This window comes from Lissotriton vulgaris, chromosome 3_1 (genome assembly GCF_964263255.1).
Source record: "Lissotriton vulgaris chromosome 3_1, aLisVul1.2, whole genome shotgun sequence".
Classification (NCBI taxonomy): Eukaryota; Metazoa; Chordata; class Amphibia; order Caudata; family Salamandridae; genus Lissotriton; species Lissotriton vulgaris.
The window spans coordinates 63850934-63865102 of record NC_141689.1 but is presented as its reverse complement, the minus strand read 5'-3'; the positions used below and the strand labels follow the sequence as shown (position 1 = coordinate 63865102).

Genomic DNA, 14169 nt, shown 5'->3' with positions numbered 1-14169 from the left:
AAGTCAAAACATCCGGGTTGGCCAAGCAGAAAGGCAGATTTCCTATACATAAATTTTTTAATAATAAAGGAAATGATCAACTTTGCACCAGCTGCCAAGGCCAGGCCTTTTGCTTTGGTAACACTTGTTTTAATATGAAGCATATCGCATCCTGTAATCTTGTGAGCATGGAAAGTCATACATATATGGTCTCTAAAGAAGGCAAATAATATTCAGAGAAGCATGGCAAGAAAAGGCATAACACAGTCAGAAAAGAAAGAGAGTTGAAAGAGAGGTTTTCTTACTTTTATTTATTTTACACAAAATGCAGCACATACCATTTAATTTGTTTATTGTTTTCTTTTTTATTTGCCACCATTTATTGGTTCTTTCCATCTTAAAGTCTTGATGATGGGTTATTCTCCTACAAAATGGCAAAACTTTATTCTTGAGTCATGCTATGTTTTGTGAATGTATTTCCAGGTGTTTCTTTTAATTATTTTAATTCTGTCAACACAATATACTTCTTTGCATGGGTGTGGTTTTCCCTACAGTAGTGCTTTATTTGTTTTTGCAAGACTGCATTTACATACATTAATATAATTAATAAGTCATAGTTAATTCATTTCAATATTTATTTATTAATGTTTTACCGAGTTTGATACATTGGTAATACTCCAGAATGGATTTTGCAACTCACAGATTTAGTGTCTCCATAGTTGTGCTAGAGAATACATTAATTTTCAGGTCAAGGTAAGTTTTCTGTATGTGTTTCCATGTGTTTTATCAAGTTTGATAGTCGAGTAAATCTTCTTGAACAATCTTTGCATGGATATTGTCTCACACCTGTGTGTATTCTTCTATGCCTAATTAGATTTGTTAATGCTCTAAATGCCTTTCCACATACATTGCAAATATTTGGTTTTTCTCCAGTGTGTACTAGTTGATGAGTCACTAAGTAAGAAGACCAACGAAAACTCTTGCCACATTCATTACATGTGTATGGTTTTTCCTTTGTGTGTATTTTAAGGTGACTGGTGAGCGAGCTTGCTAGGCGAAAACTCTTATTACATTTACGACATTTATAGGGCTTTTCACCTGTGTGTATTCCTTCGTGTTTAATGAGTTCTGTGGTCCTTTTAAAACATTTCCCACATTCACTACATTTATATGGTTTATCTTTATTGTGTGTTACTTGATGTTGCTTTAAGTATGAAGAATGGCTAAAGCACTTTCCACAAATCTTACATGTGAATGGTTTCTCTTGCATATGTGTTCCCTTATGTTTTTTTAAGTTTGATAATGAGCTGAATTTCTTACCACATTCATCACATGTATTAGGTTTAACACCTGTGTGTATTAACAGGTGACTGTTTAGACTACTTAGCCAGCTGAAACTCTTCCCACATTCCTTACATATATACAGCTTTTCTCCAGAGTGTACCCTCTGATGAACAATCAGGTATGTGGGCCGGCTAAATCCTTTTCCACATGTATTGCAGCTATAGGGTTTATTCGAGTTATGTACTGTACTGTGTTTGAGTAGGTCCCCAGACAGGGTAAATCTCTTCCCACATTCTTTGCATGTAAATGGTTTTTCTCCTGTGTGTGTTCTCTGATGTATGACCAGGTTTGTTGACTGGCTGAAGCTCTTCCCACATTCACTACATGTGAAAGGTTTTGCTCCGGTGTGTGTTAAATTGTGTGATTTAAGATGATGGGATCGGCGGAATGTTTTGCCACATACGTTGCATCTATATGGCCTGTCTCCAGAGTGTATTTGTTGGTGAGTGATAAGGAATGAAGACATTTTAAATGTTTTTCCACATTCATTACATTCATATGGTTTCTCAACACTGTGTGTATGCTTATGTGTGGCAAGGTTTGATGATTGCTTAAAACATTTTCCACATTCATTACATGTGTATGGATTTATTCCAGTGTGTATCCTTTGGTGGGTAATAAGTGATGAATTCTGTGCAAAACTCTTCCCACATTCACTACATGTATGTGGTCTCTCCCCAGTGTGTACTTGCTGGTGTGAATGAAGGTGTGATTTCTGGCTGAAACGCTTTTCACATTCTGTACATGCATATGGCTTTTCTCCTGTGTGTATTCGCTGATGGGAAATAAGGTGTGCTTGCTGCCTGAAACTTTTTCCACATTCACTGCATGAGTATGGTTTCTCTCCTGTGTGTGTTAACTCGTGTGTTGTAAAATGTGCTTGCCGGCTGAATGTTTTTTCGCATATATTACAGGAATAAGGTTTTTCTCCTGTATGTGTTCGCAGGTGCAGTTTAAGGCTTTGTGCCACCCCAAAACGCTTGCCACACTCCTTACATATAAATGGTTTTTCCCCTGTGTGCACTCTCTGATGAATGATAAGCCAGGAGGTGTTACTGAAAGCCTTGCCACAGTCACAACATATACAGGATTTTGTTCTAGCAGAAGATGTTGGTTTAGGAGCAACATCAGCTAATGCATTCCTTGCAGGTTTTATATGATTGCGGCTTTGTGAATAATTTACTCTTCTTGAGGATGTATGATATGGCTCGAGTATTCCAGAACACATTTCAGAATTCCTCATCTTGTGGTTGATCGTGGGTGGCATATCTGTTAACTGAGAAAAAACAAGTGTTAATTCAGGAGCTCATAATATATTGAATTATATATTGTATGGTGCAAATATATCATTTACTACTAAATTTCCTTACTCAGGTTCAGTCAATGGTGTACGTTAGATGTATCTAAGGTTTTTTCCGTGACCTGCATATGCAATAATCCTGTATTCTCAAACAAAACAGCTCATTTCACCACTTAGCTAAAATAATCTAATTAATGAAAATCCTAATTTCATTATTTTTCCATTATGCTGATATCCCTTATATTATCAGAATGCATAATGTATTGATTAGATGTTGAGTAAGCCTATTTGTTTCTTTTCTTTTTGTCAGTCTAATTAAGAAGGAAATGTTTTGAGGAAATTACTTTTTAATATTAAAATGGTCTCTAAAACCATTTTGTAAAATGTCCCAAATTTTCATGAAACAGCCTATTAGCCAGTAATAAGAAACTGGTTTTAATTCTCTGTATTGTTTGTACACGCGTGTTTTGGGTCGACAAGTAAACCGAACATACTTTGGCAACTTTATCATTTGTTTGTGTTACAGCTCCCATGTCATCCTTTCCGTCTCTTGCTATAAAAGGTGGCATACATTGGAGAGGTACAATTAGCGAATTACATATTAGTGAAAATGATAGATGATAATTTTTTCTTATGGAATTACTTTGTTGAAATATTAATGCTATACTACCATTATCTCAACACTAATAACTATGATGAACTTCTAACTGAATTTAAATGCAACTAATACTGTATTTGTAGATGTATAATGTCATTACAGAATATACACATATATTACATTGTGAGGATCATTGAAAATCCAATGCAAAAATTGTGATTCTTTATGCACTTATCATCTGAAAGTATTTAGAAACTCTTGACACTAGAAATATTTTCATATGAGGAGAAATTGTAAGCTGGAATAAGATGCCACTTTAATATCTAATTTAGACAAAATGTTTTTTTGCAAAGCAGATATGACTACAAAACCATCAGAAAAGAACAAAAGAGCATGTTGCAAAGTGTCTTGAGGAAGCTTGTTTACATTAAAAAAGCATATACAAAACGCAACATTACCCCCACTTGTACTCCTCATCAAGATGTGTTACTAAAGGTTCGTCCCTCCTTCCGCTCTTCCTGTCTTTTCTCTGTCAACGACGTTCTACCCCAGGGAAGCGGAGGTCAAAAAAAACAATGCGGTCATGAAGGTAAGACCAGAGTCCACTCAAACTTTTGTCTGTTACTTATCCAGGGATGGTGGAGGTTGAAAAAGCAAGGCAGTCACAAAGGTAAGACCTGAGTCCACTCAAACCTTTGTCTGTTAGTTACCCAGGGACAGCAGAGGTTGAAACAACTATGCGGTCACAAAGGTAAGACCAGAATCCAATCAAACCTTTGACTGTTACTTACAATGTGGGGGGTCTGCTTCAGGAGCCGCAGAGTTGTGCTTACAACAGTACATGCTTCCTTGTTCAGGTGCTCCAGCTGGGGAGGGGACTGCCAAACATGTACTGTTGTGCCAAGAATGAATTCAGTTGTATCCGGTCTCGCTTCCTTGCAGTGCTCACGGAAGCTAGAGAGTAGGCATGGACAAGGGATTTTTGGCACTCACTTTCATCTTGAGAGATGACACCAGGTAGCAAGGTTCCCTATACAAAAAGGAATTTGCTGCTAAGCATGACTTTAGTGCGTCATGGAGGAACAGCTTTGTAGCAGCTAAGGAGAAACTTATTTCAGTTTCAGGGACTGATCTTCAAACCATGACTGACGAAGCTGTTTTCTAAGCTTTAGCAAAACCTCCTGCTAAGTATGCTAAAGGGTTACAGGATGATGGTGAAGATGACCCTGACTCGACCCAATGAAGTAGATATGGACAAGGTGTACATTAGCGCTGGGACGTCCCTTTGCTGGGACAGCCATGCGCTCTATAAATCGCATAACATAACATAACATTTCAAGAATATGCTAAAGCATATTAGAGCAATGGTTGGTTTTGAGCATTAAGACGCACAACCTGATGAGTTCCTTGCTTAATATAAATCCAAAGAAATGCAGTGCATGATACAATTGAATCCCTTTATTTAAAGGAATTGAAAGACAGATACAAGCAACTTTTGTCGATTTCTGTCTAAACGCTATTCATTGCATTCATTTGAAGAGCAGTTTCCTCAACTGCTTAAAATCAATTCTATATGGACAAGCATGGAGACTTCTTTCTTGGATTCTGAGGAGGCGTCATTGTCTGACACCGTTGATAAAAAAAGTGGAGGCGTATCTAAAGAGATTATATGCAGCATATAATTTTGCCTTTCGTGCCACAAACTATGCTGCATATTCTTCTCAAACAATGCTCAAAAACTTTCAGCTATTGTATGGCTGTCTTTAGGAACAGAAAGACCCAACTGAAATTTTGGCAAATATGGACATTTTGACACATTTTTGGGGGGGATTTGTCATTTAATCTCCTGTGGTCTTCTGCCACTGCTGAGGGGCATCAGTTGCAGAGAGAGGGCACTTATGGCTTAAATTGTGGAAGTGGAACAAGCTCAGAAAGTCCTAATTCTCGGTCTGCCTTTCCCAGCAGACAAACTGTTCTCCTCTCAATTGGATGGGTTGATTAAGGAAACATTAGAGGACAAGAAGTTCCTAAAGCCTTTTCGACCTTTTAATGTGGAAATAATCTTTTATGAGGCCGGGCTCGAGGTTGGGGAGCTATGGCAGGTGGAAAATCCCGGCCTCAGTTGTCACAGTCACAACAATCTCAACAGCAAAGTAAATGACAATCAATTACTTATGGTGGGTGGAAGAAAAAGGCACAAGATATTGGTAACGTTGATACAGTATAGAATTCCATTCTCATCGACCAGTGCCACATTTCAGGTCAACTCCAGTGCTGAAAGATGTGTTGAAGAGGGCAAATCGTTTGGAAGCAATGCAATCCCTCCTGGATTTACAGGATGCTTATTGTCACGTTCCAGTTTATCCTGCTTACCAGCGGTTTCTTCATCTTGTGGTGGAAGATACCTATTATCAGTTCAGGGTTGTACCGTTCACCTTTTCCTCTTCACCAAGAGTCTTTACATAGGTACATTTGTCTCCCATTTTCTTTTACAGGTATGCCTATATATCCATATCTTGACTACTGGCTACTTGTGGCACCATCTCTTTCTAAGGCTCATCAAGATGTTCAGGAAATACAGAAGTCACTGCTGTCATTGGAGTTCATCTTAAAAGAAGAAAAGTCCAACCTGCAGCCAATCCGCCAGAAGCAATTCAGAGGGGCCTTGTTCGACACAGATTTGCCAATGGTATTTCTCCCTCAGGACAGGAAGCTCTCCCTTCAGTCAGCCTTCTCCTATCTGTTGCAGCAGTTGGCAGCGTCAGCCAGCGAGTGGTTGGGAGTGCAGAGGTTGATGGCTTCTTGCACGGCAGTAATCCCTGGGTACCGATTCCATCTGAAACCCTTGGTTCAACATGCCCTACAACAATGGTCTCTGGACTTCAGGAATTATGACTAGCTGAATCCGGTCTCACCACGGATAGTCCAAGATCTTCAGTGGTGGTTGTCCCCTCCCTACTTGGATTTGCTGTGTACACACGCTGGATCCCATCCCACTGGTTCTTACAACGGATTCCAGATTGTTGGGGTTAGGGTGCAGTTCTGGAGAACCAGGAGGCACAGGGAAGGTGGTCAGAGATGGAATCCAAGCAGTCTTTGAATTAGAAGGAGATGGCTGTGATGAAGAGAGCACTTTGACACTTTGCAACCTGTTTGTTCGGGAAAGATGTTTTAATCAAAAAGACAATAAGGTTGCAAAATCATGCATTATAAAGCAGGGTGGTGCAAAGTATCCACCTCTGGCACTGTTGGCATTGGACATTCTGAATTGGGCAGTGAACAATCTATTCTCTATAAAAGCTATGCACATTACGGTGGAGACCAATGTCCAGGCAGAGACCAATATCCAGGCAGACAGTCTGAGTAGGGGCATTCCCTCCTCTATAGACTTCCATCTCAGTCTGTAGGCTTTCCAGTTGGTGATGGACAAGATGGATCTCTTTACATCCCCAGTAAATGCTCTTCTACCTTGCTTCTGCATGGAGATATCTTGTCTGGAAACATGGGTGGTGGATGCCTACCCCAAGAAACACTGTGTGCCCTCCCTCCGTTTCCCCTTCTCCAGAGTGTGCTTGTGGGGATGCAGAGGTAATCAATCATGCTGATCCTCATTGCTCCATTCTGGCAAAATAGGATTTGGTTTCTGTTTCTGAGAAAATTGGCCATTCTTCCTACTTTGACTCTTCTATATGTTCTGAGTCCCCTTCAGTTTCCTGTCCCCTCATTCAGGCATATTCTGCAATTGAATCTGACGGTCTGGAAACGGAAACGGTGAGCTTGCAGAGACTAGGCTGCTCTAGTGCTGTGGCGGCAGAAAAGATTCCACTCTTTAAACGTATGCAAAACATTGAAATAATGTTTCTTCTTGGTGTTCAGTTTTTGGTCTAGACCCAGTTTTATTTGATCCCTTTAAAATCTTAGGATTTCTTCGGGATGTTTTTGCAAAAGGATTAGCTCCTTCAACTTCACCATCTCAATGGACGGCCATAAAATCCTTTTGGGAAGCATTGGGAGATTTACTTCCTATTCTCCCATTGGTGCGGAAGCTTCTTAAAAGATTCCAGGTTCGTCAACCTGTGGTTACTCTTCTAAGACCCTCTTGGGATCTTCCCTCGGTTTTGCAGGGTTCACTATAACCTCCTTTTAAGCCTTTGGAGATGGCTTTCCTAATAAGGAAAGGTGGCTTTCCTTATTACCATTACTTCTGGCAGAAGATTACGGTAACTGACTTCGCTGTTAATATCATGTACCTATTTGACATTTTTCCCAGATAGGATTGCTCTCAGGCCTAATACTAAATTTCCATCCGAAGTACAATCTGTCTTTCATTCATCTCAAGAAATCCTTCTACCAGTTTTTGAGTCGGAGGATCATATTCCTTCTTCATTAGATGTTAGGAGGGCTCTGTCAGTATACCTAGACAGAACTTAAGATTTTAGGGTTTATATCCTATGGGTCAACTGGTTAAGGAAAAATAGTTTCAATTTCAACACTAGGCAGGCGGGTAAGACAAACAATTACCCAGGCCTATGATGTAGTCGGTAAAGTGGTTCCAGGCAAGGTGATGGCAAGATCTACCAGAGCAGTATCAACTACATCGGCAGAGGCGGGATATGTCTCACTCCTGGAGACATGCCGCGCTGCAACTCGGGCGAATTCCCACACGTTCCTTACTCAATATAAGTTGGACTTGTGTTCCAATGTGACTGATAATTTTGGGTTTTCTGTTCTGAAAACAGCACTGCAGTAATAGTATAATACAGATTTCAGCAGCATATAATTGTGTCTGTCTATTTATTTCTTGGCTATACCCTCATGCAGTGCAGACTATAGCGAGGAGAACTACGTGGGGTAATGTACCTTTTACTTACTGGCAATATTCATTACCCTTAGCAATACTCCATGTTATAGTACCATCCTTACTTACCTAAAGAATTATATCTGCATTGTAGAAACAGGAAGTGCGGCAGCAGCGAGGTGACATAGAATGCGGTGTAGACATAGAAAAAGTATTGGGTAGTGTCTGTCGGAGGGAGAGGAAGCCTCATGTAGGAAAGGCTTTAATTAACTGTACTTCTAAGGCTGATACAAATTACTGGTAAGTGAAAGGTTAATCACCACCCAGGTTTAAAAGTAATTACTAATTGCTCTGCCATGTTTGTTGTTTCAGGAAAATTGGATCGTTTACAGCCAGACTCCAAATAGTCAATGTTATTGGAGACTTTCTTAATAAAGCATTCGCAATGTAATTTTTCACAAATATTTAAGGCCTTCCCATCCATCCATGACCAACAGTAAAATAAAAAATTAATTGGTTTACTCAACATCAGAAATGTGAAAACTGATGAGTAATTGAAAGGAACGCATTACATTGGTTGGATGTAGGGTATACACTGTCAATAGCCAATCAGAAGTGATAGTGAAGTCATCCATTGGAATGCACTGCTTACAGGCTGCCAGGGTGTACGTCAATCAAATCCACACAGAAACACCAAAAAAGCTGCCCACAGGAGTGCACTGGTTACAGGCTGTCATGGTATACGCTTTATAGAGTTCACACAGAGATCCCAAACTAGCTGCCCTTAGAATGCACTAGTTACGGGCTGTCAGGGACACACAGAAACCCCAAACTAGCCGCCCATAGGTATGCACTTGTTACAGGCTGTCAGGGTGTACGCACTACAGAGTCCATGCAGAAACCCCAAAATAGACAACCATAGGAATGCACTGGTTACAGGCTGACAGTGTATACCCTCTATAGAGTCCACGCAGAAACCCCAAACTAGCCGCCCATAGGAATGCATTTGTTACAGGCTGTCAGGGAATACGCTCTATAGAGTCCACGCAGAAACTCCAAACTAGCCGTCCAAAGAATGGACTGGTTACAGGGTGCAAGGGTATAAGCTCTATAGAGTCCACACAGAAAACCCAAACTAGCCGCCCATGGAAAGGCACTGGTTACAGGCTGTCACGGTATACGCTCTATAGAGTCCAGGCAAAAACCGCAAACTAGCCGCCCATAGGAATGCACTGGTTACAGGCTGTCAGGGTGTACGCACTACAGAGTCCATGCAGAAACCCCAAAATAGACAACCATAGGAATGCACTGGTTACAGGCTGACAGTGTATACCCTCTATAGAGTCCACGCAGAAACCCCAAACTAGCCGCCCATAGGAATGCATTTGTTTCAGGCTGTCAGGGAATACGCTCTATAGAGTCCACGCAGAAACTCCAAACTAGCCGTCCAAAGAATGGACTGGTTACAGGGTGCAAGGGTATAAGCTCTAGAGAGTCCACACAGAAAACCCAAACTAGCCGCCCATGGAAAGGCACTGGTTACAGGCTGTCACGGTATACGCTCTATAGAGTCCAGGCAGAAACTCCAAACTAGCCGTCCATAGGAATGCACTGGTTACAGGCGGTCGAGGTATCTGCACTATAGAGTCCATGCAGAAACTCCAAACTAGCTGCCCATAGGAATGCACTGGTTGCAGGCGGTTAGGGTACACGCTCTATAGAGTCCACACAGAAACCTCAAACTACCCACTCAAGGGAATGCACTGGTTACAGGCTGCCGGGGTACACACCCTATAGAGTCCACACTGAAACCCCAAACTGGCCGCCCATAGGAATGCATTGGTTACAGGCTGTCAGGGTATACACTCTACGGAGTCCATGCAGAAACCCCAAACTAGCCACTCATAGGAATGCACTGGTTACAGGCTGACAGTGTATACGCTCTATAGAGTCCACACAGAAACACCAAACTAGTCGCCCATAGGAATGCACTTGTTACAGGCTGTCAGGGTATATGCTCTATAGAGTCCACACAGAAAACCCAAAGTAGCCGCCCATGGAAATGCACTGGTTACAGGCTGTCAGGGTAAATGCTCTACAGAGTCCACACAGAAACACCAAACTAGTCGCCCATAGGAATGCACTCGCTACAGACTGTCAGGGTATATGCTCTATAGAGTCCATGCAGAAACCCCAATCTAGCCACTCATTGAAATGCACTGGTTACAGGGTGCAAGGGTATATGCTCCATAGAGTCCACACTGAAAACCCAAAATAGTCGCCCATAGGAATGCACTTGTTACAGGCTGTCAGGGTATACGCTCTATGGAGTCCACGCAGAAATCTCAAACTAGCCACCCATAGGAATGCACTTGTTACAGGCTGTCCGGGTATAGGTTCTATAGAGTCCACACAGAAAACCTAAACTAGTCGCCCATAGGAATGAATGCACTTGTTACAGGCTGTCAGGGCGTACGCTCTATAGAGTCCACACAGAAACACCAAACTAGTCACCCACAGGAATGCACTTGTTACAGGCTGTCCGGGTATACGATCTATAGAGTCCACACAGAAACACCAAACTAGTCGTCCATAGGAATGCACTCGCTACAGACTGTCAGGGTATATGCTCTATAGAGTCCATGCAGAAACCTCAAACTAGCCACTCACAGGAATGCACTGGTTACAGGGTGCAAGGGTATACGTTCTATACTGTCCACACAGAAAACCCAAACTAGCCGCCCATAAGAATGCACTGGTTACAGGCTTTCAGGGTATATGCTCTATAGAGTCCACACAGAAAACCCAAACTAGCCACCCATAGGAATGCACTGGTTACAGTCTGTCAGGGTATACGCTCTATAGAGTCCACACAAAAAACCCAAACTAGCCGCCCATAGGAATGCACTGGTTACAGGCAGTTAGGGTATACGCTCTATAGAGACCATGCAGAAACCCCAAACTAGCCGCCCATAGGAATGCACTGGTTACAGGCGGTCGAGGTATCTGCACTATAGAGTCCATGCAGAAACTCCAAACTAGCTGCCCATGGGAATGCACTGGTTGCAGGCGGTTAGGGTACACGCTCTATAGAGTCCACACAGAAACCTCAAACTACCCACTCAAGGGAATGCACTGGTTACAGGCTGCCGGGGTACACACCCTATAGAGTCCACACTGAAACCCCAAACTGGCCGCCCATAGGAATGCATTGGTTACAGGCTGTCAGGGTATACACTCTACGGAGTCCATGCAGAAACCCCAAACTAGCCACTCATAGGAATGCACTGGTTACAGGCTGACAGTGCATACGCTCTATAAAGTCCACGCAGAAACCCCAAACTAGCCGCCGATAGGAATGCACTGGTTAGAGGCTGTCAGGGTATACGCTCTATAAAGTCCACGCAGAAACCCCAAACTAGCCGCCCATAAGAATGCACTGGTTACAGGCTGTCGGGGTATATGCTCTATAGAGTCCACACAGAAAACGCAAACTAGCCGCCCATAGAAATGACCTGGTTACATGCTGTCAGAGTATATGCTCTATAGAGTCCACACAGAAAACCCAAAATAGCCACCCATAGGAATGCACTTGTTACAGGCTGTCAGGGTATATGCTCTATAGAGTCCATGCAGAAACCCCAAACTAGCCGCCCATAGGAATGCACTGGTTACAGGCTGTTACGGTATACGTTTTATAGAGTCCACGCAGAAACCGCAAACTAGCCGCCCATAGGAATGCACTGGTTACAGGCTGTCAGAGTATATGCTCTATAGAGTCCACGCAGAAACCGCAAACTAGCCGCCCATAGGAATGCACTGGTTACAGGCGGTTAGGGTATACGTTCTATAGAGTCCACGCAGAAACCGCAAACTAGCCGCCCATAGAAATGACCTGGTTACATGCTGTCAGAGTATATGCTCTATAGAGTCCACACAGAAAACCCAAAATAGCCACCCATAGGAATGCACTTGTTACAGGCTGTCAGGGTATATGCTCTATAGAGTCCATGCAGAAACCCCAAACTAGCCGCCTATAGGAATGCACTGGTTACAGGCGGTTACGGTATACGTTCTATAGAGTCCACACAGAAACCGCAAACTAGCCGCCCATAGGAATGCACTGGTTACAGGCTGCCGGGGTACACACCCTATAGAGTCCACACTGAAACCCCAAACTGGCCGCCCATAGGAATGCATTGGTTACAGGCTGTCAGGGTATACACTCTACGGAGTCCATGCAGAAACCCCAAACTAGCCACTCATAGGAATGCACTGGTTACAGGCTGACAGTGTATACGCTCTATAGAGTCCACACAGAAACACCAAACTAGTCGCCCATAGGAATGCACTTGTTAAAGGCTGTCAGGGTATATGCTCTATAGAGTCCACACAGAAAACCCAAAGTAGCCGCCCATGGAAATGCACTGGTTACAGGCTGTCAGGGTAAATGCTCTACAGAGTCCACACAGAAACACCAAACTAGTCGCCCATAGGAATGCACTCGCTACAGACTGTCAGGGTATATGCTCTATAGAGTCCATGCAGAAACCCCAATCTAGCCACTCATTGAAATGCACTGGTTACAGGGTGCAAGGGTATATGCTCCATAGAGTCCACACTGAAAACCCAAAATAGTCGCCCATAGGAATGCACTTGTTACAGGCTGTCAGGGTATACGCTCTATGGAGTCCACGCAGAAATCTCAAACTAGCCACCCATAGGAATGCACTTGTTACAGGCTGTCCGGGTATAGGTTCTATAGAGTCCACACAGAAAACCTAAACTAGTCGCCCATAGGAATGAATGCACTTGTTACAGGCTGTCAGGGCGTACGCTCTATAGAGTCCACACAGAAACACCAAACTAGTCACCCACAGGAATGCACTTGTTACAGGCTGTCCGGGTATACGATCTATAGAGTCCACACAGAAACACCAAACTAGTCGTCCATAGGAATGCACTCGCTACAGACTGTCAGGGTATATGCTCTATAGAGTCCATGCAGAAACCTCAAACTAGCCACTCACAGGAATGCACTGGTTACAGGGTGCAAGGGTATACGTTCTATACTGTCCACACAGAAAACCCAAACTAGCCGCCCATAAGAATGCACTGGTTACAGGCTTTCAGGGTATATGCTCTATAGAGTCCACACAGAAAACCCAAACTAGCCACCCATAGGAATGCACTGGTTACAGTCTGTCAGGGTATACGCTCTATAGAGTCCACACAAAAAACCCAAACTAGCCGCCCATAGGAATGCACTGGTTACAGGCAGTTAGGGTATACGCTCTATAGAGACCATGCAGAAACCCCAAACTAGCCGCCCATAGGAATGCACTGGTTACAGGCGGTCGAGGTATCTGCACTATAGAGTCCATGCAGAAAATCCAAACTAGCTGCCCATGGGAATGCACTGGTTGCAGGCGGTTAGGGTACACGCTCTATAGAGTCCACACAGAAACCTCAAACTACCCACTCAAGGGAATGCACTGGTTACAGGCTGCCGGGGTACACACCCTATAGAGTCCACACTGAAACCCCAAACTGGCCGCCCATAGGAATGCATTGGTTACAGGCTGTCAGGGTATACACTCTACGGAGTCCATGCAGAAACCCCAAACTAGCCACTCATAGGAATGCACTGGTTACAGGCTGACAGTGCATACGCTCTATAAAGTCCACGCAGAAACCCCAAACTAGCCGCCGATAGGAATGCACTGGTTAGAGGCTGTCAGGGTATACGCTCTATAAAGTCCACGCAGAAACCCCAAACTAGCCGCCCATAAGAATGCACTGGTTACAGGCTGTCGGGGTATATGCTCTATAGAGTCCACACAGAAAACGCAAACTAGCCGCCCATAGAAATGACCTGGTTACATGCTGTCAGAGTATATGCTCTATAGAGTCCACACAGAAAACCCAAAATAGCCACCCATAGGAATGCACTTGTTACAGGCTGTCAGGGTATATGCTCTATAGAGTCCATGCAGAAACCCCAAACTAGCCGCCCATAGGAATGCACTGGTTACAGGCTGTTACGGTATACGTTTTATAGAGTCCACGCAGAAACCGCAAACTAGCCGCCCATAGGAATGCACTGGTTACAGGCTGTCAGAGTATATGCTCTATAGAGTCCACGCAGAA

General features: G+C 43.2%; 1 protein-coding gene across 1 annotated transcript in view; it reads right to left on the bottom strand.

The window, feature by feature from the left end:
* Positions 1 to 315: 315 nt before the first annotated feature.
* Positions 316 to 14169, bottom strand: part of LOC147725964 (uncharacterized) — a 71976-nt gene continuing 58122 nt past the window's right edge. The window contains exon 3 of the mRNA XM_086960087.1: positions 316 to 2599. Within this exon, the coding sequence (XP_086816213.1) occupies positions 728 to 2590 (1863 nt within the window). The 5' untranslated portion in view covers positions 2591 to 2599 and the 3' untranslated portion in view covers positions 316 to 727. The remainder of the gene's footprint in view (positions 2600 to 14169) is intronic.